The sequence below is a fragment of the Sebastes umbrosus genome, chromosome 11 (genome assembly GCF_015220745.1).
Source record: "Sebastes umbrosus isolate fSebUmb1 chromosome 11, fSebUmb1.pri, whole genome shotgun sequence".
In the NCBI taxonomy this organism is placed as follows: Eukaryota; Metazoa; Chordata; class Actinopteri; order Perciformes; family Sebastidae; genus Sebastes; species Sebastes umbrosus.
In genome coordinates this window covers 24322023-24349759 of record NC_051279.1, presented here as the reverse complement: position 1 = coordinate 24349759, position 27737 = coordinate 24322023, and the positions used below count along the sequence as shown (strand labels likewise).

The following is a 27737-nucleotide window of genomic DNA, read 5'->3' as shown; positions in this document are numbered from 1 at the left end:
AATCCCATTTTAAGGTTCAACTCAATAGCCAGAGCTTTCAGCTGTATCACACGGTCCTCATCAGGTCGTGGCGTTTGCTTGGTTGTCATGGTGATGGTACTCCTGTTTCCAGGGTCAGGAATGAAATGTGATTATTAACAACATGTTAAACAATCATCATGACAACTACTGTACTGTTATATTATATTATATTATATTACACTACATGCATCACCCTTTCATTCATTTTAGACCAACAACATAGACAAATGAATTATTCTGTATTTCTCTATCAGCATTTTATTAATGTTGGGAAATAAAACAGCATCATAGGATTATAGAGAAAAAGTTGTGGGACGGGTTTTTGTGTTAGAGTTTAAAAACAGTTGTTTATTTCAGCTGTAAATACTCCATTTAAATAAAACATGTATAGCTTGAACAATATGTAGTTGAACAGCTGATAAGTTGTCTTTTGCTGTTATGTTATAACTACTACATAATACAAAATACTAGTACTACTACTACTACTACTACTACTACTGCTACTACTAATACTACTACTACTACTGCTACTACTACTACTACTAATAATAATAATAATGATAATAATAATAATAATAATAATAATAATAATGATAATAATAATAATAATAATAATAATGATAATAATAATAATAATAATAATAATAATAACAACTACTACTAAACAAGAAGAAGAAGATTTAGAAAGTACAGATGTTTTCGTGCCGACAGCCATCAGAAATGGTGACATCAAAACATGTGTTGTTTGCTCTTTGTGACCACAGATTTTGGTAGTCATAGATTTTATGTAAAACCGACACAGCCCTACGTAAACAAACTGCTCTTATTCTGACAGTGAAGCCGGAGGCGCGGAGCTCGCTGCCGTCGGCGGAGCTGACGTGGTGGACTCTGCTCTGTCAGAGCAGATCGCTCCGCGCTGGGATTACACGGAAGATGCTGAAGAAACGGGAGCTGTTGGTAAGTTAAATACTTCCTGACTTTTCCCTTTAGGATGACGACTCATTAAAGACAGAATCCAGATTATTGTTGGTGAAAAAACACACATGATTACCAGGCAGTCGTCTGGAGGTAGAAGCCCCGCCGCGATGGAGCCAGGCGGCCGGTTGTTGGGTTAGTTCTGCTCCCGGAGAGGAGCTCTGAGATCTGCTGTCACACACCGGGGGAGGCTAAGGCTAATGCTAGTGTTAGTGTTAGCTGCTGTTAGCTGGCGGCTGTTTGTTGACATGGTGGTGGTGGACCAGTCAGCGGGGGGTGTTCTGCTTGTTGGCCGAGTTACGATGTTCAGTCTCGGTCTCTCTCCCTCTGCTCGTCCTTGTTCGGTTGTTGTCTCATCGAACCTTGTTAGCTAGCCAGCGACGGTGCTAGCTAACAAGCTAAATGTGGCAAACATGAGCATTAACATCCTGTGTGTGTGTGTGTCTGTGTGTCTGTGTCTCTGTGTGTGTGTGTCTGTGTCTCTATGTGTGTGTGTCTGTGTGTCTGTGGGTGTGGGTGTGTGTGTGTGTGTTTGTGTTTGTGTTTGTGTTTGTGTCTGTGTCTGTGTCTGTGTGTGTGTCTGTGTGTGTGTGTGTGTGTCTGTGTCTGTGTCTCTGTGTGTGTGTGTCTGTGTGTCTGTGTGTGTGTGTGTGTGTGTGTGTCTGTGTCTCTGTGTGTGTGTGTCTGTGGGTGTGTGTGTCTGTGTGTCTGTGTGTGTGTGTGTGTGTCTGTGTCTGTGTCTCTGTGTGTGTGTGTCTGTGGGTGTGTGTGTGTGTGTGTCTGTGTGTCTGTGGGTGTGTGTGTGTGTGTGTCTGTCTGTCTGTGGGTCTGTCTGTGGGTCTGTGGGTGTGGGGGTGTGTGTGTGTCTGTGGGTGTGTGTTTGTGTGATGCTGCAGGTGGTGATGCTAATGCAAATTAAATTCTATATCCAATACTGTATCTATGTGGTGAGGTATAAGTTAGTCTCTACTGTAGACTGTGGTCTCTACTGTAACTGTGGTCTCTACTGTAGACTGTATATAGGTCTGTGGTCTCTGCTGTAGACTATATAGAGGTCTGAGGTCTCTACTGTAGACTGTATAGAGGTCTGAGGTCTCTACTGTAGACTGTTTATAGGTCTGTGGTCTCTACTGTAGACTGTATATAGGTGTATGGTCTCCTCTGTAGACTGTATATAGGTCTGTGGTCTCTACTGTAGACTGTATATAGGTCTGTGGTCTCTACTGTAGACTGTATATAGGTCTGTGGTCTCTACTGTAGACTGTATATAGGTCTGTGGTCTCTACCGTAGACTGTATATAGGTCTGAGGTCTCTACTGTAGACTGTATATAGGTGTATGGTCTCCTCTGTAGACTGTATATAGGTCTGTGGTCTCTACTGTAGACTGTATATAGGTCTGTGGTCTCTACCGTAGACTGTATATAGGTCTGAGGTCTCTACCGTAGACTTTATTTAGGTCTGAGGTCTCTACCGTAGACTGTATATAGGTCGGTGGTCTCTACTGTAGACTGTATATAGGTCTGTGGTCTCTACCGTAGACTTTATATAGGTCTGAGGTCTCTAGCGTAGACTGTATATAGGTCTGTGGTCTCTACCGTAGACTGTATATAGGTCTGAGGTCTCTACCGTAGACTTTATATAGGTCTGAGGTCTCTAGCGTAGACTGTATATAGGTCTGAGGTCTCTACCGTAGACTTTATATAGGTCTGTGGTCTCTACCGTAGACTGTATATAGGTCTGAGGTCTCTACCGTAGACTTTATATAGGTCTGAGGTCTCTAGCGTAGACTGTATATAGGTCTGAGGTCTCTACCGTAGACTTTATATAGGTCTGTGGTCTCTACCGTAGACTGTATATAGGTCTGAGGTCTCTACCGTAGACTTTATATAGGTCTGAGGTCTCTAGCGTAGACTGTATATAGGTCGGTGGTCTCTACTGTAGACTGTATATAGGTCTGTGGTCTCTACCGTAGAGAGTTTTGTGTGCCGAACGCGTCACGCTGGACGGGTTTATTTGCATAGAGGACTGTTTCCGAGCAACGGTCAATAAGGAAGCTCCAACACTCGGCCGACCAATCGGTGACAGAGTTTAGCGTTTGGCCCTCTGCTGTCAATTCACATGAAAGGAATGTAAATTATGTGTGAGGTGTGGTAGAAACCCGTAATACCATACCAAGAGGATACACACTACCAAAAGTATTACAACACTAAAACCCCCAGTACATTTAGAATATCAGTGTTCACATCTTAAAACAAGTGTAGGAGTAAAGTTCAAACAAATAACAGAAGAGAATCAGCAGTAAGCCCCATATTTACATTATGAACAACAGTTTCTGAGTGATCATTGTTTTCAAATCAAATGTTTGTGTGAGTATTATATACAGTATATTATATTATATATTGTGAGTATTATATATATATATTATATTATATATTATATGTATTTCTAATAGACACTAACACAGAGGAGTCATTTTCTTTCTATAAGAATAGGTTTTTAACTTATTAACTGCCGACATAATGATTTAAATGAGGGCTATTTAAGTGTTTCTACTGGGAAGTTGATTTATATCCTCTGATTTACAGACGTCTCTTTATACATCCATGGACACAGACTCATTGGTGGTTTCAGTCCAAAATGGCGGCAGCGTTACCGCAGCGCCATCTAGCAGCTGTTGTCAGAAAAGCAGCAGAGTTTCATCTTTGTGCTTTTAGACTGTTTGACCATGATGCATCTCTTCATCACAGCAGGGTTCGAAAACCGTTCATCTGAAGTCACAGTGGAGCTACTTTACATCTCAAAGTTTAACTTTAAACCGAAGCTCCAGCTGTATGAGGACGGCTCTGGTAGAGAGTGTCCTCCACCCATCAGAAGGTCGGCGGTTCGATCCCCGGGTCCACATGTCGAAGTGGACTGTCTGTGTCTGCTGATGCATCGCTGTGTCTTCTTGGTTTCGTCTAGACTATCAGTAATTACTAAATTACAACGGATTTGCTGCTGAGAGATGTTTGTGATTCTGCTGTTTTATTTTGAAGGGGAAAGAAGAGCAGTCAGATTGTGTGAAAGTGTCTGAAGGCTATTTGTCTCTTTCACCAGCTCATCTGTCACGACTAACTCAACTCTAGCTTAACTCAACTCTAGTTTAGCTCAACTCTTTTAGTTTACACTTTATTCATCACATTTAGATCATTGAGCAGCTCAGACCTCGCTGCTGAACCACTGAACATTTGTTCGTAGTTTTCCCTCCTTCAGACTCTGGCTGTATAAATATTGAAGGTAGATGAGAAATACCTGGAAACTGCAGTTTGTCCTCCACTGCTGAGGTCTGGGCCTCCTCAGTGGTGGATTAATTTAACCCTTCTAGTCCTGAGACCTGATCCCATCTGAGGCATATTTGGTGTGAATTAAAGTCTTCTTAGTGTTTCTAAAGGTCCTGGTAGGTAGATGTTAATATATTAAAGTGTGTCACTGTCACAGTGTGTTGGTGTCAGTGATACGATAAAGACGAATCATCACCACCTGATGGTGTCAATCAGACTATCTGGTTCTTCTTCATCCCTCTGTCCTGACAATACACAGTCCTGTTCTACTACAGCAACACTTTCCTTCCGTGTGAAGTAATCAGATTCCTGTAATCTTCTGGTTGTCAGGTAGGCTTAGTGAGTGCTGATATAATGAGGTCTGCTGCCAGAGGAGGATTACGCTGCTTCAGGTTGACTTTTGTTATAAACAGTTTTCAGTTGATTTCAGTCTCCAGTGTCAGACTGGTTGTACAGCTCAGATAAATGCACAGTTAAATATCCTCCAGCCTGTTTCAGTGACGTTGTTCTCTGTGTGTTTGTGTTGCAGCTTTCCGAGAGACAATCATTCAGTGAAGATGAGACCATGGTCCCGGTACTAACCTCCAGAAAAGCCAGCGAACTCCCCGTCAATGAAGTAGTGTGTGTCCTGCAGGTAGGCTGTCCTCAGACCAGCTGCTAACTAACCGTAATACATCTGTGGCCGGTCCTCAGCAGAACCTTTTAGAAACCACCGACCTATTTAGAAAGAAAGGCTGTCTCACATTCAGCAGTGAAGTCTTAAAACACCCATCCATCTGGGTTCTGTTGGTGCTGATGATAATGATAATAATACAAATAATAATGATAATAATAATAAAATAAAAATGATAATATTCATAACAATAATAGTAATGATAATAATAACAATAATAATAATAATGATAATAATAACTATAATAATAACAACAACGACAATAATAATAATAACAATAATATTAATGCTAATAAGGCTAATAATAATAACTACAATAATAATAATTACAATAACGATAATAATAACAATAATAATTTAAAAAATCATATTTTTATTGTAATTTGTTCAATTTTATTTCAATTTCTTGACTTGCATTACTTGCTGTTTATCTTTTGACTATCTATTGTTATAATTATTATAAGTATAATAAAAATAATAACGATAATGACAATAATAATGATGATAATAGTAAATATAATAACAATAACGATACTAACAATAATAATGATAATGATGATAATTATAATAATAATAATACTAATATTAATGACTGACTATGGCTCTGACAGGCAGACCTGCAGCGGGGTCTGACTCAGGAGGAAGTGACCCGGAGGAGAGCCTACCATGGCTGGAATGAGTTTGACATCAGTGAAGAGGAGCCGCTATGGAAGAAATACATCTCCCAGGTAAATAATAATCTGTGCCAGTTTATTCACCAGTAAACTGTAACTGGTCTGCCCAGTAATCAGTCTCCACTCACCAAACAGGAAACCAGCAGAAAGACTATTTATATCTGTGCTGATAAAATGTCTGGAGGCTCAGCATTTTATGACAAAGTTGGGTTTGATTATCATTTTTATTTCATTCAGACGTTCAGATCATGTTATGACTGACGATATAATATTGTGAAATCATTTCACGCTCTGTTTCTTTTAGCTCACATAACCTCTAACACCTCTTGTCTGTTTATCAGTAACAACATTCAATCACCGTTTATCAGAGGAGAGGAAGACGAGATGGGAAAAAGGTCTGATGGTGTTTTTCACATCTTAAGATGTCTTCTAGTGCTCCTGGGTTTCCTCTCCTCATATATTAGGAACAGTCAGAGGAAACATGTAGTGTAAAGAAGTCCATTAACCGTTTGGCGTCTGGTCTGGTGTCATCCATCACATGGTTGTCTCACTGATGTCTCTTCCTCTTCTTCTTCTTCCTCTCTGCAGTTCAAAGATCCTCTCATCCTGTTGCTGTTGGCGTCGGCCGTCATCAGCATTCTCATGCACCAGTTTGATGACGCCATCAGCATCACTGTGGTACGTTACAGCTCACATGTCTCCAGCTGTTCTCCTGCAGCTCTTCTCCTCTTATTAATAGAAGGAAACAACTGCTGCCTGACTTCAGATATTAAACCTTTTGTCTCTGTTTTTTTGGATCCTTGAAAATGTTGCAGCAGCAAATAATTTCATAGATCACGTGGGGTAGGATAAAGGGGCTGTTCACATGCTGCGTTTTTTGCGCCCTCAAAATCCATTGTTGTCAACGTAGACGCGCAGCAGGCGCTCAAACAACAGAGACGACATGTCCGATATGTAAATATCTACGACGTCCTGCTGTGTTGATCCCAAACCTCATGAAACATGAAGACTGATCTGTAGTCAGTAGTGGAGCAGAACATTTAACTTAATGTCCTGAAGGTGGCGCTAGAGGAAAGGTCACAGGTCAGGGAGACGTGATGGATGCTAGAAAAGATGGTGTCAGGTGACAGGAAGTTAGTTCTCTAATAACACATGCACAACTCATTTAAAACCCTAAGAAACCATCCTCCTCCTCCTCCTCCTCCTATTCCTCATCATCACTCTGAACACACAGACATGAGACTCATATTTTTAGATTCTGGGTGACTCAGTTCTCCTCACGGGGATACAAGTCTTCATCTGAGAGGAAAGAAATCAGCTTAGAAGTCACGGAGAACGACGTTCCTCCTGCCTGAGAACCACCATGTTCTCTGTTTGCTGCTGCGTTATGATGTGTTGTGGTCAACCATAAGGTTTGTCCTGCTGGTGGTGCTATAGGGAAGGTCAGAGATGCTGTCAGAGACCCTCTGGAGACCATGAACCCTGAGGAACCAGAACAGGATTGTAGTACTGGACCTCCTCAGCCTGATCAGAAACCTGCATTAATTCAACGCCACATTGTGCTGGTGGAGACGTGTTTAAAAGGGAGCAGTCCGACCGGTTTCTGTAATGATCCATTAGTGGGATGAATAATGTATAACATCATTTACACAGTGTTCTACCTTCTCTTCCCTTATGAAGGATTTCTGCTGTTTGTCTCAACACAGCCTAAACCTGGAGTTATTATCTCTTTGTAAATGAAATAAATTGTCTCTCTGTCTCTCTCTAACAGGCCATCATCATAGTAGTGACGGTAGCATTTGTCCAGGTGAGTCCGTACACACCTCATTAGTGTTAATGAAGTGAATTTGAATCATCTCCAGATGTTCAGTCTGGATGATGCAGCTGGTTCACAGCTCTGTTGTTCTGACTTGTTGTGTAGGAGTACCGCTCAGAGAAGTCTCTAGAAGAACTTGGGAAGCTGGTGCCTCCAGGATGTCACTGGTGAGAGTTTAATCCTTCATCTTCCTCTTCCTCTTTCTCTTATTCTTCTGTTCCACAAAATGTTTATACTAGGGCTGTCAAAGTTAATGTGATAATAACGCGTTAACGCAAATTCATTTAAACGCCACTAATTTATTTAACGCAACTTGTGATTTTTAGGTTGTAGCGGCTCAGTTTTAAAGCTAGAGTGAAGATACTGGTATCATATGAAACTATAAAACCTAATGAATCCATTGGTACCAACCATGTCATACTAGCTTGTCGTGAAGGAGGTTAAATATATATGCAGATAAAGGTTGGTTTTCTCTACATATATGGAGGTTGTTTTTCTCTGTATTTATGTAGATACAGGTTGTCTTTCTCTGTATATATGCAGATGAAGGTCATAATGCCATTGTAATGTTGGTTCCCAGTATCAGGGAGGGGAACCTGGAGCAGCTGCTGGCCAGAGATCTGGTTCCCGGAGACACCGTCTGTTTGTCGGTGGGAGAGAGAGTCCCAGCAGACGTCCGCCTGGTCGAGGTAAACACTCCGGTTTCATCATCACCACCGCTTCTTCTTTATTTATCCAGGGCAGGTTCACTAGTTACACATCCTGTTAACAGGAAGCTGCTCACTACAATCACACTGATGGTTCAGTTTACACAGCTCCTATAATCCCTTAGCGAGGAGCGGTTGTGGAACTGGAAACTAAATACAGAGTCAATAAATCCACTGTTCAGTTAACAATCACACTAGTTCACAACAGTAAAGGCTCCAGTAAGTTTATCTCAACAACTCATTAAACTCTTAAAACCTGATCTGTATTTTCTCTATAGTTTGTTCTTTCTAGAAACCTTCCTGCCCATAAAGAGACAGAGTTACTGAAACACTCACAGGTGTTACTGAGCTGGTTGTGAAGCTGTTTCTGTTTGTTTAAACTACAATATGTGAGCTGCTTCTTTCCAAAAGAAACCTGGACGCTGTATTAGAAACCCCGTGTCCTTCTTTTCTGATGACACGTCTGAGTTGTTTGTCAGAAACAAATATGATCATGAAGTAAATAAATCTGTGTTGATAGAGGTCTAATTAAAGTGGAGGAGATGTTGGTTATCAGCTAACCACTAACATCAGAACATGATATACCAGCTGTTATATACTTGATCCCTGCCTGCTTCCTGGTGTCTGGTTTAAAGTGACTTTTTACCGCCGTGTTGATGAGACAGTAGAGTAAAGAGACGTTTGTCCTCTCAGGCGACAGACTTGTCTGTGGACGAGTCCAGTCTGACGGGGGAGACCACGCCCTGCTCCAAGTCCACCTACCACCAGCTGGCGTCCACCAACGGAGACGTGTCGTCCCGCAGCAACATCGCCTTCATGGGGACGCTGGTGCGCTGCGGCAGAGCCAAGGTACCGCAGGATGATGTCACTTCCTGTATCTCTGTCTGAACACGTTATTAGAATAGTTCCATTGTGTTTCCATTCAGCTCTGGTTCTGTATTTTATATTTTACAGGTGGCATTTGAAACATTAAAGAAATCTTAAATCAGACTTCTGAAAGACGTTCAAATCAGAATTTCTGTCTCTACTCTGCAGGACTTCAGTAGAGTAGGCGGTCCTTAATGTGGACCAGGCCCCGTTCACACCTGGCATTAACATGCGTCCTGAGTGATCCAATCACAAGTGGACAGCTTTAAGTACATCTGTTCACACCTGGCATTAGAATGCGTCTCGAGTGACCACTTGTGATTGGATCGCAATGCGTCCTCAATGGGTCTTGAGTGTGTTCACATCTGTACTTAGAGCTGTCCGCTTGTGATCGGATCACTGATGTTAATACCAGGTGTGAACAGGGCCCCAGGGGTCTGAGTGATCGGATCACAGTGCGTCTTGGTGGTCGTTCACATCTGTATTTAGAGCTGTCCTCTTGTGATCCCGGTACGCATATTAAAACCAGGTGTGTGTCTGGTTTTATTATCTGTTCTAAAGAACGTACACATACTGTAACACCAGAACAGAAGACACACACTGAGTCCAACGAGGAGACGCAGAAATAAACCAGATAAATATCCTGTAACACTGAGGAGGTCATGTGATGTGATGTGATGTGTGTTCTTCCTCAGGGCATCGTCATCGGGACCGGAGAGAACTCTGAGTTCGGGGAGGTCTTCAAGATGATGCAAGCAGAAGAGGTTCGTTATTTCTGAATATAAATGAGCTGTTCCAGCTGCATACAGCTGTGTTGATGTAATAATAATAATACTACACATAATAATAATAATAATATATAATAATAATAACAGACCCTAACAGGTAGGGCTGCACGATTATGGACCAAATTATAATCACGACTCTTTTGATCAATATTGAGATCACCATTATTCATTACTCATTGATTTTAGGGACAAAATATTTTTATTGGGTATCATTTTACATGTCTGCAAATTTCATGGTAATTAGGTGATGATTAGCAAGTAACCTATTTGAAATTTCTTTGGAATCACTGCCAAATTACTCCAATATTTACCACTAAAGTTATCAAAAATGACTTTGAATGACCGTGAGTGTTACCTTTTTATTGCACTTTAACATTTAAATAAACAGAGCGCTGCTTTCTATGGATGGACCTGAATATTCATCTATTGGTACATTTGTTTGTTGGGAAGGTACGATACTCGGTCTTCAAGTTTGGGATTCAGATATTTGGGGGGGGTGGGGGTTCAGACAACAGCCTGAAAATATGACTTAGGTGAGGCTGCAACCATTCCTCGAGTAACTGGAGTAATCTTGATTACTAAAAGTCATTGATCATGGAAGCTTGGAGAGGAGACGCTGAGCGCAGACAGAGCGGCGGCGCCGCCGATCGGTCTGGCTGTTAGTTCCGGAAGCGCTTGATTTGATCTGAAGCAGTTTTCTATGACTGGAACATTTTAAACCTCAATATCACAGTCAATCATGTTAATTTAATTGTGGGAAGCCAAAATCCTGATCGCGATTCATATTTGATCAATTGTGCAGTCCTACTAACAGGTCACAGTGGGCTTTCTGAAGCATCATGGAAACACCAGTCAGAGGACATCAGAGAAACCTCAACACTGATGTCTTGGCCACGTTTATACATAATCAGCCTTTTACACGACAAAGACTTGAGACAGTGACAGCAGAGATAATTACACCCTCGTATTCTAAACGATTTAATTCAGAGTCTGAATAAAACTGACACTCACACGAAAAGCTTCTAAAAGTCAGAACCAGTCGGTTTCCACCTCTCAACATCTGACTGATTATAAAGTTCAGACTGTGTTGTTCTGTAAGGAAACACTGAGAGACAGAACCTCTAACAGGAAGCATTACATTACACTATTACAGATAAAACAAGTATTACGACCACATTACACTGTTACAGGTAAAAAAACAAGTGAGCCTTTGTTCCACACTGAGGTTGTGAACGGAAAGAAATCTGATGACTGACCTGCTGCTGATGTACTAGATGTAGAGTTACAGTCAACAGGTTATTATAGTGCACAGAAACACCTCCTTTTACCTGCCTTTATGTTTTAAAACTGATGTATCTGATACATATGTTATAGAGCTGTCAATCCATTAACATAGTTAATCGTGATTAATCTCATATTTTTGTATCTGTTCAAAATGTACCTTAAAGGGAGATTTGTCAAGTATTTAATACTCTTATCAACATGGGAGTGGACAAATATGCTGCTTTATGCAAATGTATGTATATATTTACTATTGTAAATCAATTAACAACACAAAACAATGACAAATATTGTCCAGAAACCCTCACAGGTACTGCATTTAGCATAACAAATATGCTCAAATCACAACATGGCAAACTGCAGCCCAACAGGCAACAACAGCTGTCAGTGTGTCAGTGTGCTGACTTGACTATGACTTGCCCCAAACTGCATGTGATTATCATAAAGTAGGCATGTCTGTAAAGGGGAGTCTCGCGGGTACCCATAGAACCCATTTTCAATCACATATCTGGAGGTCAGAGGTCAAAGAACCCCTTTGAAAATGGCCATGACAGTTTTTCCTCGACAAAATTTAGTGTAAGTTTGGAGCGTTATTTAACCTCCTTCATGACAAGCTAGTATGACATGGTTGGTACCACTGGATTCATTAGGTTTTTCTAGTTTACTATGATACCAGTATCTTCACTCTAGCTTTAAAACTGAGCCGCTACAACCTCCAAAAGATTAATTGCGTTAATGCGTTAAAGAATTTTGTGGCGTTAAAACGAATTTGCGATAACACGTTATCATCACATTAACTTTGACAGCTCGATGTGAAACAGATGTATTTGAGACATATTTTTTATTGTAAACTTCTATTTTATATTTCTGATTATTGACGTTTGCAGTACTAGTATTTTCCCGTATTATGTTTATTGGGTCAGGTCCTTGTATGTACTGTAATAAATCATTTTTTATTATTATTTGTGACTGTGTGTTTGTTCAGGCTCCTAAGACGCCGTTACAGAAGAGCATGGACCTGCTGGGGAAGCAGCTCTCGCTCTACTCCTTCGGCATCATAGGTGTGTTGGTTTTCAGTCATCAGTCAATGTTAGTCTTCATCTACAGCGTCTCCTCATGTTCACTCTGTGTTTTCAGGGGTCATCATGCTGATGGGCTGGCTGCAGGGGAAGAGGATCATGGACATGTTCACCATCGGTGTCAGGTAGCTCAGCTTCACTGAACCACAGACTGATGGTCAATGATTGAACGCTAGCAGCAGCCGTCAGACTGACCTTCACCTAGTCCCAAGTGTATACTTCCTCTAACTTCTCCAAGGTGGTCTCTAGCTCTCCCGTCAGCTCCGTTCTCTTTATACATCCATGGTCAGCTCCATCGGGGCCGTTTGGATGCATTTAACATAAATGTCAGTATACGGGTGCTCTACAGTTGTATCGTCGGCCCATTTGGCCACGGAGATGAGAGTGACGGACGGCTTGACTGCACGTTACCACGATATGATAACTTTTCTACTTTCTCATTTCGGCTCGCTGTGGTTTGTTTTGGTTGAAGGATACGGAACGGATATGACGTCACGTTAGCATAAAGACTGGAAGCAGGGGGAAACAGCTGGCCTACCTCTGTCCTACCAACACCTCTTGAGCTCACTGATGATCACACATCTGTTGTTTCATCTGAAATATAAAAACCCAGTTTGTAGTTTGTAGTTTTAACTGTGAGCAGCTTCCTGAAGTCCCAGTTAAGTTTTCAGGTCCGGCACCACAGAGACCAGAACCAGAACCTGAACTCAGCAACTGCTTCTGGCACAGTTTGCTCCTGTAGTCGTGTTATTCTGATAATTGAACTAGTGTTCCTGGTGGTAAACAGTTGTATTGATTATTGATAACTGATCAGCTCTCCTGTCCTGTCCTGTCCTTCAGTCTGGCGGTAGCCGCCATCCCGGAGGGTTTACCCATCGTGGTGACGGTGACGCTGGCGCTGGGCGTGATGCGCATGGTGAAGAAAAGAGCCATCATCAAGAAGCTACCCATCGTAGAAACTCTGGGTACGTTACTGAACAACCGGTCAAAACAACTTCTACTCTCAGTTGGTCAACATTCAGCTGGTTCACTAGTTTATCTGATGATGATGATGATGATGATGATGATGATGATGATGATGATGATGATGATGATGATGATGATGATGATGACGACGACGACGTAATTCAGATGGCTCTGCGGTCTGTCTGATGTTGTGACCTGTGTCAGTTACTTCCTGTTGACTGTGTTTTTTCTCCGTCAGGCTGCTGTAACGTGATCTGTTCAGATAAGACAGGAACTCTGACCAAGAACGAGATGACCGTCACTCAGCTGTTCACGTCGGATGGACTCCACGCTGAGGTCTGAACCCTTCATCACTCATCATCCTCATGATCAGAGGAAACAGATCACATTTAGACACCAGCTACGAGTTTTATTTGTGTGAGACTGAAACTGCAGTTATTGCTACAGATCTGATTTCCATATTTATAACAATAAAATATCTAATGTAACTTCAGAAACAAAAACAAAAAAACACATTTTTCTTGATAGAATCAGATTTATTGGTGAAATTTGACACAGAAGCAGAATCATAACAGCTGAGAGCAAATAAAGAATAGACAGGACCATTATATAAAATATATATATAAAGTATATAAATGTTATATAACCAAGTCCAGTGATTCTTTGTAAACAATATAATAATATAGTGAGGAGGCCATCCTAATGTAAACTAACATATAAATAACACCATTTAATAAACAGAAGAATAAACTAGGGATGCACCGAAGGTGAAAATCTGAGCCGATACCGATGATGTTTGTTTAGTATTTATTGTTATTTATATAATATGTTATTTTATATTCTGTGCTGTGTTAGTCATTCAGTGTTTATTACCGTGTCTGAGCACAAGTTCAGTAAAACAAAATTATGAAACAAGCTTTAATTTAACCTTCTGTCACATGAAACATATTATTGTTTTGAACAATATGTGCTTCAGAAGTGTTTTTAGCTGCAGTACAATGAGTATTATATTTAGAACATTACAGATTTTATGAATCATAAATGTAAAGGAGATTAGAAACATACATCTCTGGGCTATTTCCAGTGTTTCTCATTCAGAATACAACGTCGTTGTCGCTGATCTCTCTCCGAGACGCGTCCGGCGTTTTTTTATTTGATTTTAATAGACGTCAGTTTTTAAAACTAGTTTTTACTTTTTATAGTGGGTCCTTGTGGTTAGTGTATTCTTTACCTCATGGTGTTGTCTTGCAGGTGACGGGCGTCGGGTACAACGGAGCAGGAGAAGTTCTGCTGGATGGCGAGGTCGTCCACGGCTTCGCCTGTCCGTCAGTCAGTAAGATCGTAGAGGTGAGTCAGCACGCCGGAAAATATCCACGTTTAATATTAATATAATAATATCCACACGTTTAATATTAATATAATAATATCCACACGTTTAATCTGCACTTTAAACGTGTGATTGAATGATCTGAAATGATTTAAAACTAGAATCACACCACGTTAACACACGTTATCACACGTTAACACAGACTGGACCTGACAGATCTGTAATTAAAGTGGTATTATCTGATTTGTGTGTGTGTGTGTGTGTGTGTGTGTGTCAGGCTGGCTGTGTGTGTAACGACTCGGTCATCAGGAATCACAACGTGCTGGGTCGACCGACGGAGGGAGCGCTCATCGCCCTTGGCATGAAGGTAAAGCTACCTGATGCTGCCGGAGTTCACCTGGATCCAGGTGTTAAGTCACATGATCAGCTTTAGAGCGGGAACATCTCAGACATGGAGGAAACCTGAGAAATAGGAGGAAGGAAAACAACAAAGTTTGGACCTGCTGCGCTTCTTCTAGTGAATCCACAGAAATAAACCGATAGATGGATGAAATGTTTCTGCAGCAGATGTAACAACCGATTATCATATTATTTATTTATTATTATTTATTATTATTTATTATTATTATTATTATAATTATTATACTAAGGCTTCATCATTCTGTCCCATGACTGTTAGTGTTAATAATATTAATCTTTATTCACATAGCACCTTTCAAAACACAGGTCCAAACTGCTTTACAATAAAAACAGAAGACCTTTAAAACACGAGGAGAATGAAATGTACTAAAAGACAAAAACTAAACACATAAAACCCAGAGAGGTAAACAGCTAAAATGTCATAAAACATAAATATAATCACAGAAAATAAATTCTAAAACAGTGAGTTTTTAAAAGACGTGACAGAGTCTCCTCAGACGGGTCGTTCCACAGTCACGTCTAGTAATAAGACCAGAACCAGCAGCAGCGTTCAGTAACAACCAATCAGGAGACGCTTCAAAGGGGGACACATCTTAGACCAGACATAAAACAGATTAAACTGACAGATGTGAGTTACAGAATCATAATCATGAGCCACAGCTCTGGTCCAGCTGTGGCTCTGATCCAGCTGTGGTTCTGATCCAGGTCTTGTGTGTTCCAGATGGGTCTGGAGGGCCTGCAGCAGGAGTACGTCCGTGTGGAGGAGCATCCCTTCACCTCGGAGCAGAAGTGGATGGCAGTCCGCTGTTACCAGCGCACCCTGCAGGTCAGTACTGATCGGTTGACCCGGTTCTGTCCTGCAGGTCAGTACTGGTTGGTTTCCCTGTTGCTGTTTCTGGTTCTGATGTGGTTCTCTCTGTACAGGAGAAGGCTGGCGTCTACTTCATGAAGGGAGCGTATGAGCAGGTGATCCAGCTGTGCAGCTGGTATCACAGCAGAGGTAGTAGCCTGGTTCTGACCCAGCAACAGAGGGAGCTGTACCAGCAGCAGATCAGCTACATGGGGTCTGCCGGCCTCAGAGGTAGCAGGAAGTCACTCATACCACAAACTGGTTGATGACATCAGCACATGAATACACTGACATCACGTCTGTCTGTCTGTCTCTTCCTGTAGTTCTGGCGTTTGCGTCGGGTTCTGAGATGGGGAACCTGACCTTCCTGGGTCTGGTAGGCATCATCGACCCCCCGAGGGAAGGGGTCAAAGAGGCCGTGGGGACGCTCATCAACTCAGGAGTCGCCATCAAAATGATCACCGGAGACTCGCAGGAGACCGCCGTGTCCATAGGTTAGAGACCAGAGACGGGTTTAGATCTCTGACATCAGTTTAACCTATAAAGACTCGCAGGAGACCGTCAGTTTGTCTGCAGACGACGTGAATGAATGAATGAATGAATGAATGAATGAACTGACCCAGCTCTTTCTGTTTATGTCTCTGCAGCCAGTCGTCTGGGTCTGTACTCTAAAGGATGTCAGTGTTTGTCTGGAGACGAGGTGGATCAACTGGACCTGCAGCAGCTTTCACACGTCGTCCCCAGAGTGAGAACACGTTCACCTTTAAACAATACTGACATTAAGATAACAATACTGACTAAGATATCGCTGAACATTTTTTTTTATTTTCTTTATATTTTTCTCTACAGATAGCCGTGTTTTATCGAGCCAGTCCTCGACACAAGCTGAAGATCGTCAAGGTGAGCAGGTTGAACAAAACACTGAGGGGCCGATTCAGTAAAAGATGATGCTACTGCTGTTACGGCCGCTAAACCTGTTCGTATCGTATCGTATCATATCGTTATCGTATCGTTTTTATTGTATTGAATCATTCTTATCGTATCGTACTAATCGTATCGTGTCGTATCGTGTCATTCTTATCGTATCATTCTTATCGTATAGTTTTTATTGTATTGTACTGTCTTATCCTATCGTACTAATCGTATCGTATCGTTCTTATCGTATCATTCTTATTGTATCGTTCTTATCGTATCGTGGCATTCTTATCGTATCATTCGTTTTGTATCGTATTGAATTGTATCGTATCGTTTTGTATCGTATTGTTTTGTATCGTATTGTGTCGTGTCGTATCGTATCTTCATGTGTCAGTCAGTATCAGGAAGTAACAGTCTGGCCTCTCTGCAGTCCCTGCAGAACATCGGTGCCGTGGTGGCCATGACAGGCGACGGGGTGAACGACGCCGTGGCCCTGAAGGCCGCCGACATCGGCGTGGCGATGGGCCAGACGGGCACCGACGTCTGCAAGGAGGCGGCCGACATGATCCTGGTGGACGACGACTTCCAGACCATCTTGTGAGTCAACAGTGACAGCTGTAGTGTGAATGTGTTGAAGTGGGCTCGTATCAGGTACTGTTCTTAGTTGATCTGGTATAGTTCTATAGTTTCTACTCTTATACTAGCTTTATACTGTATACCTCTGATTTGATTCATTTATTCTTACTTTCTATTGTTACTTCTCTATTTATTTGTTCTTATTTCTATCTTGTGCTGCTGTAACACCTGAATTTCTCCTCCGGGGATCAGTGATGGACTATCTTATCTTATTTTTCCGTACTCAGTGTATTACTACAGTAGATGGAGTCTGGAGCAAATCAGTGTACAGCTGTGGATGGATTTTAGACACCTAAAACAATCTATATCACTTTAACTGGACGCTATATTTAGAATATTTTCACCTCTTTAAGTCGCCGTCAGACAGCCCTTTCTGAAGCCGTTATCTATGCTCTCTTCAAGCTACCAGACTCCATTCACAAAACCAGTATTTAAATATAGCGTCCACTTAAACTGGTTTAGATTCTTTTAGGTGTCTAAAATCTGTCCACAGCAGTACATCGCTGCTGGTACTCCTTTCTGTTTCTACTGTAGGTAATACACCTACTAAGGAGAAGTAGCTCATACAAGCCCACTGAGAAACAGCTGAACTGTCCCTTTAAGGGTTGGGGGTTAGGTTTATCATATACAGTATATCATCATGGAGAGTAACGGTTGGCTCTCTGCCTGCAGGTCGGCCATCGAGGAAGGAAAAGGAATTTACAACAACATTAAAAACTTTGTCCGCTTCCAGCTGAGCACGTGAGTAGAAACGTCCTGTCACAGTATTATTGGGATGTTTTCTGACAGCTGGTTTCATAGCAACAGAATTCATATATATATATATATTTATATATATATTTATTTATTTATATATATTTATTTATTTATTTATATATATTTATTTATTTATTTATTTATTTATTTATTTATTTATATATTTATTTATTTATATATTTATTTATATATATATATATATATATATTTATTTATTTATTTATTTATATATATATATATATACATATATATATATATATATATATATATTACGAGATGACAGAAGTTTTCTTTTATGAAATGAGTTGTAAGTTTACAGACGTGTGTGCGTGTCTACAGTAATTTAATAAACTTGTGAGATTAAATATAAAGGCAGTGAGTGGAGCAACATTAAATGGTTATAATATAATATAGTTTATAGTTTATATAATATAGTAATAGTTTCCTCGCCCCCCCTGCTGGTCTCCAGGAGTATAGCAGCTCTGACGCTCATCTCATTGGCAACGTTGATGAACTTCCCCAACCCACTGAACGCCATGCAGATCCTGTGGATCAACATCATCATGGACGGACCTCCTGCTCAGAGGTACAGGGGCATCATGGGAATTGTAGTATTAGTGTGTTTTCAGAATGATTCCAGTAGTATTAGATTTGCTCCTTTTGAAATTACCAGTTAATGATTCATTATTTCTCCAGCACAGTTTAACTCCTTTAAAACTCTGAGACCCACAATAGACCTGTTTTAGTCTTTTCCAGGAGGATACAGGGGGTCTTTAGGGGGAGAGATGTCACATAGAAGATGTGTACATCATCTGAAAGCTAATGATGTGTTCAAATATAATCTCGTAAAATTAAGGTTTTGGCAAAAAAACTTGAATAAATCCAGTTGTTTGAAGGAGGTTTTTTCACAGCAATATAAAATAGATATTAGAGAATTATGACCTGTTTAACTTCCTAACAACTTACCAAAATTGTTTTTAATCAAAGCAAATATTTAAATATTACTAATCATTTGAATTGTGTGTTTTTATGCAGATAACTACTATAGATGACAATAAAAAAGTACAGTACAGTACTGTGTACAACACAGGGCTCCCCCTGGAAGCTACGGTGTAATTCAAACACTGTAATTTAATGTCAAATATATCAAACATTGAACGACATCAGATCTAAAATGTTATTCCTTCATTTAGCGCAGAGATATCAGAAGTGGCAGAAAAAATGTGTGAGAAGCAGACAAAAATAAATACTCTACTGCCACAGTGGCAGGAAGTGGAAAAAAGTTTATTTCAGACCCTGCATATGTGTGTATATATGTGTGTATATATAGGTGTGTATATATGTATATACAGTATATATGTATATATACATACATACACACACACACAGATGTAAAGAGGTAGTAAAACAGTAAATAAAAGTATATAAAGGTTAAGTGTTGATTTCCAGAGGAAATAAAACGAGCAGGAAATCAAACTAAACCGCTAACTGAATAAATAAAATAAGAAAAAAATCCTAATAAGTGCAGAAATGACTGATTCTGTCAGTTTCCATCAGCTCTTGAAACTCTCTGCTTTACGTCCATTATTAGATGTGATATTAGAAACATTAGTTTTGAAGGTTTAATTGTGAAATCAAATAGATTGCAGAGCTCTTTTAAAAAAGGTTTCCTTGTCCGTTCACCACCAGAACATTCCCTCTGTTATTTGATAAGATGATAAACGTTGTTGTGGGTTTGTGACGGTGAGTGTCTCGTTGACAGTTTGGGCGTGGAGCCCGTGGACCGCGACGTGATCAGACAGCCTCCTCGAAACGTCAGAGACAGCATCCTCACTCGCAGTCTGCTCATCAAAGTTCTGGTGTCGGCGCTCGTCATCGTCTGTGGGACGCTGTTTGTCTTCTGGAGAGAGGTGGGTCACTTCTGTTTGTCTTCTGGTAAAGAGGACGTGCTCTTTGGTAAAGAGCTGGTCCAGTGTTCCACGGCCAGGACGGAATCCACATTGTTCCTCCTGGATCAGAGGTTCAACAATCGGTCGGAGCTTCTTTTTCAGCACAAGCTCTGCAGAGCTGCTGTTGTTTCACCACAAACTGTTTTTTCCCACCCCTAATGATAACGTACTTAAGTTTACAGAGAGCCGACTGTGATGTAAATGTGATGTGAACCAGCAGGTTTATGACTGATTGTGTTTGTTGTTGTTTTTACAGTTGCAGGACAACGTGATCACTCCTCGAGACACCACCATGACCTTCACCTGCTTTGTCTTCTTTGACATGTTCAACGCTCTGAGCTCTCGTTCACAGGTAACCATCAGACAGGGCGGTGCAGCATCACCCCTGTCGAGGTTTATTTCACAACAATGACCTGCTAGCTGTACATTATCCCGTTTATTACACAGCTACTTTCTGAAGAAATCAATAATTTGACAGAAAAAACGGGTCTTTCATCAGAACTGTTATAAGTAGCAACGGTCTGTTATACGTAGCAACGGCCTGTTATACATAGCAACGGTCTGTTATACATAGCAACTATGTATAATGGTCTGTTATAAAGAAATAACAGCCCTCAGAATGTCATGATTGACCAATCAGAAGCGAGTATTCAACAAAGCAGTGTAATAGGAGGAATTATTATGTAAAAATCATGAATTAGTATCTGTACCTATACCTGATTCTGTTCCTGATCCTGTATCTCCTGATTCTGGTCCTGGTCCTGGTCCTGATTGTGTGTGTGGTGTCCCCTCAGACCCGTATGGTTCATGAGATGGGTCTGTGCAGTAACAGGACCTTCTGCTATGCCGTCCTGGCCTCAATCATGGGTCAGCTGCTGGTGATCTACTTCCCTCCTCTACAGAGAGTCTTCCAGACCGAGAGCCTCAGCATCTTTGGTGAGTACTACTACAATCTGGACGTACTTCTACTTCACTATACTTTAGTCTTCCAGACCGAGAGCCTCAGCATCTTTGGGGAGTTCACACATTTTATCACCAGACATGTGTTTCCATCCCTGATGAATGCTTGTAGTCCTGTTTAGAACATGTAGTACAGTGAGTAGTATTACTTCTGTGTTCTTCCTCCAGACCTGCTGTTCCTGGTGACCCTCACCTCGTCGGTGTGCGTGGTGTCGGAGGCCATCAAGATGGCGGAGAGGTGGCGAGGAGGTGAGAGGAAGAGATCGCCCTCCGACTGCTTCCACGAGGTATGACCTCCCCCCCCCACCTCCCCACCCGAAGGACTCTGAGGGTTGGAGGAACAACAAGAAGAGGAGGATTGTGTGATGGCACTGACTAATTCAGACTGAGAGGACTTTCTGTGGTCCTCAGGAGATGCTCTGGTCTGGGACTGGAGGACGCTCCTGGCCTCGGGGAGAGGGGGGGGGGGCAAGGTAGCGGACTGGACTGGTCAAACTGGGAGTACGAGGTGACTGTTGGGAGATGTGAGCCTGTACTAGCAGCTGTCCGTGCTCGGCCTCATGGTAGAACTCTGACCGTAGCGTTGGGGAAACCGCCGCCGCAGACCGCCCTCCTGGTTATTTAGGACGTGCTCTCTTAAGGTAACCCTCTGAAGAATCAAGGAGAGATACGTGTTCTTCTTTAATCGTATCATTTAGAAGGTGTTGACCACTATTCAGCTCGCTTTTCCTGATTGAATGCGACAACTTCCTGTTTTGATTCCTCTATAGGTGGTGCACAGTTTATTATTACAGGGCTTTGTTGAATACATCATTCTGATTGGTCAATCACTACTGCGTTCTACGGTCTGTAATTTCTGTATAACAGACCGTCGCTATGGACGCAGTTCTGATGTCAGACTCTGGAGGACCGTTTTTATGTCAAATTATTGATTTCTTCAGTAAGTAGTCGTGTAATAAGCGTGATAATGTACAGTAAGCGGGTCATTGTTGCCCTGAAGGGGTTTATTTCACAACAATGACCCGCTAGCTGTACATTATCCCTTACTTAGTGGAGGTGTAACGGTACGTACGTTTTTAGCTCCGCAGGGAAAACCAAATGTTGAATTTCTTCCTGTTTCTGTAGCTAACGGGCGTACAGGTCCTGATTCCTGCTGTAAAGATTAAAGATTAAAGCACTGAAACATTTACAGATAGTCGGTTATTATTTAAAGAAGTCAAAGGCGTTATTAAAGGAACATTATAGTTCACTGAAAGCATTCAATAAAGCTTTAATGTTCTGTTTTCTACTGACCCAATATTTAAAAACACCAGGGAGGGGGGGCGGAGAATAAACTCCAGAGATTTTAGAGGATAAATTTGTGATATTATAAAGTCATACATTTACAAGACTTTTTTTAGTCGAGGAAGCACGTGGCTTCACTTTGAAAGGTTGGATGAACGCCATCACAGCCCAGACAGCGGCGGAGGAGAGACGTCTAAATGATAGGAGAGAGGAGATATCCTTCATCTGTCTGTTGGGTTGTAAAGCATCACCTCATCATCATCATGGTGTCGTTTTCCCCGGCTCCATATTTATTATAAATACACCGTCGGACTAAAGATGTTTTGTTATTGTGGGCATTTTTTTTGTTTTTACGCAGCAGAAAGTCTAAACATGAAATAGTGAAAACATTGAGATTATAAACTGAACTGAAACATATTAATAAAAAAAACTAAATAAAATGGGGATTTATTCATCTTTAATTTCACTTTGCAATTTTATTGACTTCATTATCTGCACATTCAATGTCATGATGATTATCATTATTATTATTATTATTATTATTATTATTATTATTATTAAGGCAGTGTTATGTTTAGGAGTACAATGATTTGTCAATTTAATATTAATTTAATTTTGATTTTGGCAGCAATAATGCTTTTTACAACATGGGAATTGAAATCTGAATTTGTTTTTTAATTATTTTGATTTAGTCACATATGTATATTTCCATTCAGCATCTGGTTTGGATCATAATGCATGTTTGATTTTAACGTTGTCATTTCATATACCGTACAAATGAGTGATTTATCCAGTTAATATCAGCAGATGAATCAATAATGAAAATAATCACTAATTGCTGCTACAGTCTAAATTAAAGCTGTCAAACTTAAATAAAATGTTTAAAGATAATTAGTTAAATAAAATCCAAACACTTTTATACATATTTTCATATTTATGTTTTGGGATAATTTTGTAAACAAACCAGAAATAACAAAAGTCTGTCAAAGTGTTTCCAATCAATAATTTCTCATCGAAAAGTGGATCGACAGAAAATTGAACAGCAACAAATTGGATAATCTCTTAATCTTCATTTTTCAAGCAAAGTCACAATATTCTGAATCTCTTCTTAGTTTGTTGTAGTAAATTAAATATATTCAGGTTTTGGACTGAAAGCAGCTTTAAAATGTCACTCAGCTGAAAATATTATTCTATATTTTCTGACAATTAAAACAAAAAGGTCTGCAACAAACTCAATGAGTTTATCAAAATGATAATTTAATTTTTTAAGCATTTGAAGTGTCGACCATTCCCTCATTATAGCTCCTTAAATGTGAGAATTTATAATACCTTATCTTATATCGTTGTAAACTGAATATTTAAGAAAAAGATAAAAGTGAATTCAGCCTATCACACCTCAGACTCTCTTTATCTGCTCTTTTATGACCCGTGTGTGTGGATGAGAATAAAATGTTTATTAAAATTTTATAAATCTTTTAAAGGAGCTCACTTTCTTTCTTTTCATATTTTCACTGTGTGTACATACAATATACAAATATAAACTTTATTCACGTGTCAGACAAGAAATATAATTTTACACCATAAAACCACAGATTTAACATTTCTTTATTTGTATTCCTACTTTCTTATCTCATTGAGTTCAAATAAAAATAATAATATCAGATAAATACGGAAAAATATGAAGAAATTGACACATTTTCACTCCTGAAGCCTAGATGAGAAACATTCGTCCCTGAGTAGCAGAGAAGTGAAGAAAAACTCAGAGAGCTTAAGAATTTAAAAGTTTTACAAAAGATTGAAACATTCAGCAGTCAGAGACTGAATGATGAATAAAAGTCGGATGGATCAGAGGAGGTCCCAGCCCCGGCACTCCTGTTTACGGGCCAGTTCTGGGTTCTTGCACCGGTTCTTTCTCTTTTTAGCTCGGTACCGAGATTTCAACTACACCAGGTGGTTCAGGTGCAGGTCCTCCTCGACTCTGACCGAGCTGCTCGCCTCCAAGTCCTCATCTTCGTCCGGGAGGAAGAGCTGCAGGGTGGCGGTCAGGTCGTCCAAAGGGTTGCGCTGTGGAGCCGCCGCTCCCTCCTGGGTCTCTGACGGTGCCGGCGCCTCCCGAGTGTGAAACTGGTGGACGACAGCCTGCATGGTTTGGTACTGTTTCACACCTGAGCGTAGCTTTCCTCCAGACCTCATCATGAGGATCAGCTGGTGGACCAGTGTCCCCTCATACAACCTGGACAACAGAGTAACACAGTACTTTCACTATCACAAAGTATTTTACTGTGCAGTATTAGTACTTTTACTGAAACAGAGTACTACTGTAACAGGTGTAGGTGGTGGAGACTCACCTGGCGATGTATGGTTCAGGTAGGGGGAGCCCCAGCAGCTGATTCAGCTGGACGCTGACCTTCAGGCAGGACTGCCATTGGTTTAAGGCATGATTCACGACGGCGTCCAGCTTCTGTCTGTGGCGCTGAATCTGCAGAGCTGAACCACACACACACACATCACATACCTGATCGTAACCTCAGGTGTTAGTGTTTATAACCTGATCATAACAGTGTTTATAACCTGTTTATTACCTGCTATGTGTCTCAGGACGTCTCCAGTACTCAGTCCCAGCAGCAGAGCCTTCACCACCTCCTGGTCCGGAGGAGGCTGAGCTCTCTGCAGCCAGTAGCAGGTGGCGGCCACCGGGAGGCGCAGCTGAGACGGCAGGCACCTCAGAGTATCCTCGGTCACTCCCAGAGCTCCCAGTAAGACCAGTAGACGCTGGGAGGGCTCAGCCTGGGACCACCACACAGGAGGAAGAGGAGGGTCAGTGTCATTAAAACATTAATAAAACTCACAGTAGAAGACAACACAATGTCATCAGAATATACAGATCTCCCCGACCAACACAAACCTTTTCATAAAGCGTTTTATCTTAAATGTATAAAAGTTAACCTGAACTTAAATGTAGATTAATTCATATTAAACATATTTAATACAAGGATTGGTTTGATATCTGCACAGATGCTTCAGTTTGTAGTGAGGTGATGGTTTATGTGTATTTAATAATAATGTCAGCGTGACCCGGTTCAGCTCGGTCCAGTTCAGTCCAGCTCAGTTCAGTCTGATGACTGTGTAGTGAGCGTTGTGTACTTCCTGACATTTCTGAAAGGGAAATTGTTAGTGTTTTTGAAAATGGTGCCGGCTAATCTTCACCTGATCCAGTGAGCTGAGTGTCAGCTGCTGAGTGGCGTCGGTGATTGCAGGTCGGACTGGGATGAACCTCAGCTCGAGGCCGTCTCTGTCTCGCTCCTCCACCTCCGGCCCGTCGCCCAGCATCAACCCGTACATCACCTGGCGGAGCGGCCTGGAGGTCAGGTGAGCGCTGGGCATGTCGGCGTGATCCACGATGTAGCTGAGGGTCATCCTCCGCAGCAGCAGCACGTCAAGGATGCCTGCAGTCAGCCGGGCCTGGGTCAGCGGCAGCCGGATCCAGTCTGGAACCAGATCCGTCACCTTCAGGAGGACAGGACACAGTGTACTTATTACAAGTGTACTTCAGTACTATAGACCCCCCTCTGTTAGTAACCATGATGAGGTGTTTAGTGGGCGGAGCGTTAAGTGAAGGCAGAATAATTCTCTGAACACGTTAGTTAACGCTGACTAGCAAGTATTGTTGGCTTGTTTTTTTTTAACAATGGCTGAAGAAAATACTAGTTTCTCTCAATATGTTCTGTCATTCACTCTCCAGGATCACGAGTGTTAGTTGAGAAAGTTAACATTAACCAATGAGACCAGATTAGCCGACCCCTACACCGCTGGAGACTACTTCATCCACACACTCTTGTCACAGCGTAGAAAAGCACAGTGCTATCACCAGATGAGGGACAACTTTGTTCAGCTCATTTTCTGTGTTTCATGACAGCATGGTGGAATTAGCAAGCTAAGCTAGCTAAGTAGCCAGCCGTCCGACCAGCAGGCTGGTGGCCAACGGCAGCGCTGTAAAGATAAATTGAGGGCGTATAAATCTTTGAACGTCTATAGGTAACTATCCTTCAGTGAAGTCAAAAAGAGAGTCGTACAATATTGGCGAAGCGTTTTAGAGATGGAGAGAAAGGGTTGCTAATAGTTTAGCCTTCTGCTAACAGCAGCCAATGGCTCACAGCTGTGGTTAGCAGAAGGTTAGTTGACAGACAGACAGACAGACAGACAGACAGACAGGTCTTCCATAACAACATTTACAGTAAAGGACTGTATTACTTGTTCCACTGCTGGGAGAGGAGGTGCCGTCCCGTGGATGAAGAACCTCTTCAGGGAGCTGGGAGGGAGCTGGTACTCCTTCATTCCCAGATTCAGGCCCTTCAGTACCTCCTCCTTTGTCTTCCTGCTCAGATCTCCCATCAGCCGCAGCGCCGCCTTCAAGGCCTCCTGAGGCTGCTGGAAGGCCTTCAGCCAGCAGAGCAGCCCCTTCAGCCGGTCTTTTGACCCAACTCTTTCCGGGGCAAACTGAGCCCAGTTGATGCGCGACTTGTTCTGCAGATTCACGTAGTCATTCCCGGCCAAGGCAGCGAAGGCGGGCAGGAGCTGGCGCTGGATGCTGAAGAAGTTGCAGAACCTGGAGGTGTTGTATCTCTTACAGGGGATGTAGCTCTGCGAGCCGCTCTGCTTCACCGCCTCCCACTGGAAGTCCGAGATAGGCAGCAGCCCCGCCGGGAGGTCGAAGATGTAGAAGTCGCTGTCATTGGAAAGCACCGGGCACCGCCACACCTTGGCCAGGGCAGCAATCTCCTGGTCAGCCTCCCAGTAGCACTGAGCCACCGGTACCTCCAGCCGGGCCAGCGTCTGTTTGAACACCAGCTTGACCAGCTGTGGCAGGATGCCCTCCTGGCTGTTGCCCTCCGCCGCTTTATGGGCCTTCTCGATAAAACTTACGGCTCGTAGCGTCACGGTCTGGAGCTTCTTGTCGGTGTGGTCCGAGCCTCCATCCAGCACCACGTGCGGCTCGATCCCGCAGTCTCTGAGGGCTTTTATGAACTCCTCAATCAGGACCTCAAACGCAGCATACTCCCCACCGTGATTCTGGTCCAGACCTGACCAAAGGATCAACCAAAGGATAATAATAATAATAATAATAATAATAGATTAAACTTATATAGCGCTTTTTAAAGATCTCAAAGACGCTTTACACATTCGGGGGGAAAAACGGTGTGAGACAAACAGGAGACGAACGAGAAAAACAGGCAACATACACAGGAACACTTTCATACATACACACGGACAAATGGGTAGGAGGATGGGGGGAGAGGGGGCTACAAGTAAGCAGAGGAGAAAAGATGGGTCTTGAGGCGGGACTGGAATATGGTGAAGGAATCGGAGTCTCTGATGAGTTTTGGGAGGGAGTTCCACAGCTTGGGAGCTGCCCTGGAGAATGCTCTGTCCCCAAAGCTGCGGAGGTTGGACTTGGGGGTGGAAAGTAGACCA

At 41.8% G+C, this 27737-nt stretch overlaps 2 protein-coding genes across 3 annotated transcripts in view; one reads left to right on the top strand and one right to left on the bottom strand.

The window, feature by feature from the left end:
- The first annotated feature begins 827 nt into the window (after positions 1 to 827).
- atp2c1 (ATPase secretory pathway Ca2+ transporting 1) lies at positions 828 to 22705 on the top strand. 2 transcript variants are annotated; one of them, XM_037783937.1, is made up of 27 exons: positions 828 to 978; positions 4847 to 4951; positions 5602 to 5718; positions 6253 to 6342; positions 7436 to 7471; positions 7586 to 7647; positions 8061 to 8169; positions 8881 to 9036; positions 9750 to 9818; positions 12109 to 12184; positions 12261 to 12327; positions 13043 to 13167; positions 13407 to 13504; positions 14420 to 14515; positions 14773 to 14862; positions 15637 to 15741; positions 15840 to 15996; positions 16089 to 16259; positions 16413 to 16510; positions 16615 to 16665; positions 17111 to 17277; positions 17989 to 18057; positions 18542 to 18658; positions 19835 to 19982; positions 20278 to 20373; positions 20816 to 20957; positions 21150 to 22705. In XM_037783937.1, the coding sequence occupies exons 1-27, from the start codon at positions 955 to 957 to the stop codon at positions 21272 to 21274; spliced, it is 2766 nt and encodes a 921-aa protein (XP_037639865.1). In that variant the 5' UTR covers positions 828 to 954; the 3' UTR covers positions 21275 to 22705. The 2 variants fall into 2 exon arrangements, with proteins under 2 accessions (XP_037639865.1, XP_037639866.1); XM_037783938.1 differs by lacking the exon at positions 828 to 978 and adding an exon at positions 1008 to 1131.
- A 433-nt stretch (positions 22706 to 23138) lies between these two features.
- The window catches only part of LOC119496557 (protein asteroid homolog 1-like), a 32101-nt gene continuing 27502 nt past the window's right edge, over positions 23139 to 27737 (bottom strand). The window contains exons 3-7 of the mRNA XM_037783950.1: positions 26517 to 27347; positions 25473 to 25775; positions 24848 to 25052; positions 24614 to 24752; positions 23139 to 24498 (exon numbers count right to left, since the gene is read on the bottom strand). Coding sequence (XP_037639878.1) covers positions 24207 to 24498; positions 24614 to 24752; positions 24848 to 25052; positions 25473 to 25775; positions 26517 to 27347 — 1770 coding nt within the window. The 3' untranslated portion in view covers positions 23139 to 24206. The remainder of the gene's footprint in view (positions 24499 to 24613; positions 24753 to 24847; positions 25053 to 25472; positions 25776 to 26516; positions 27348 to 27737) is intronic.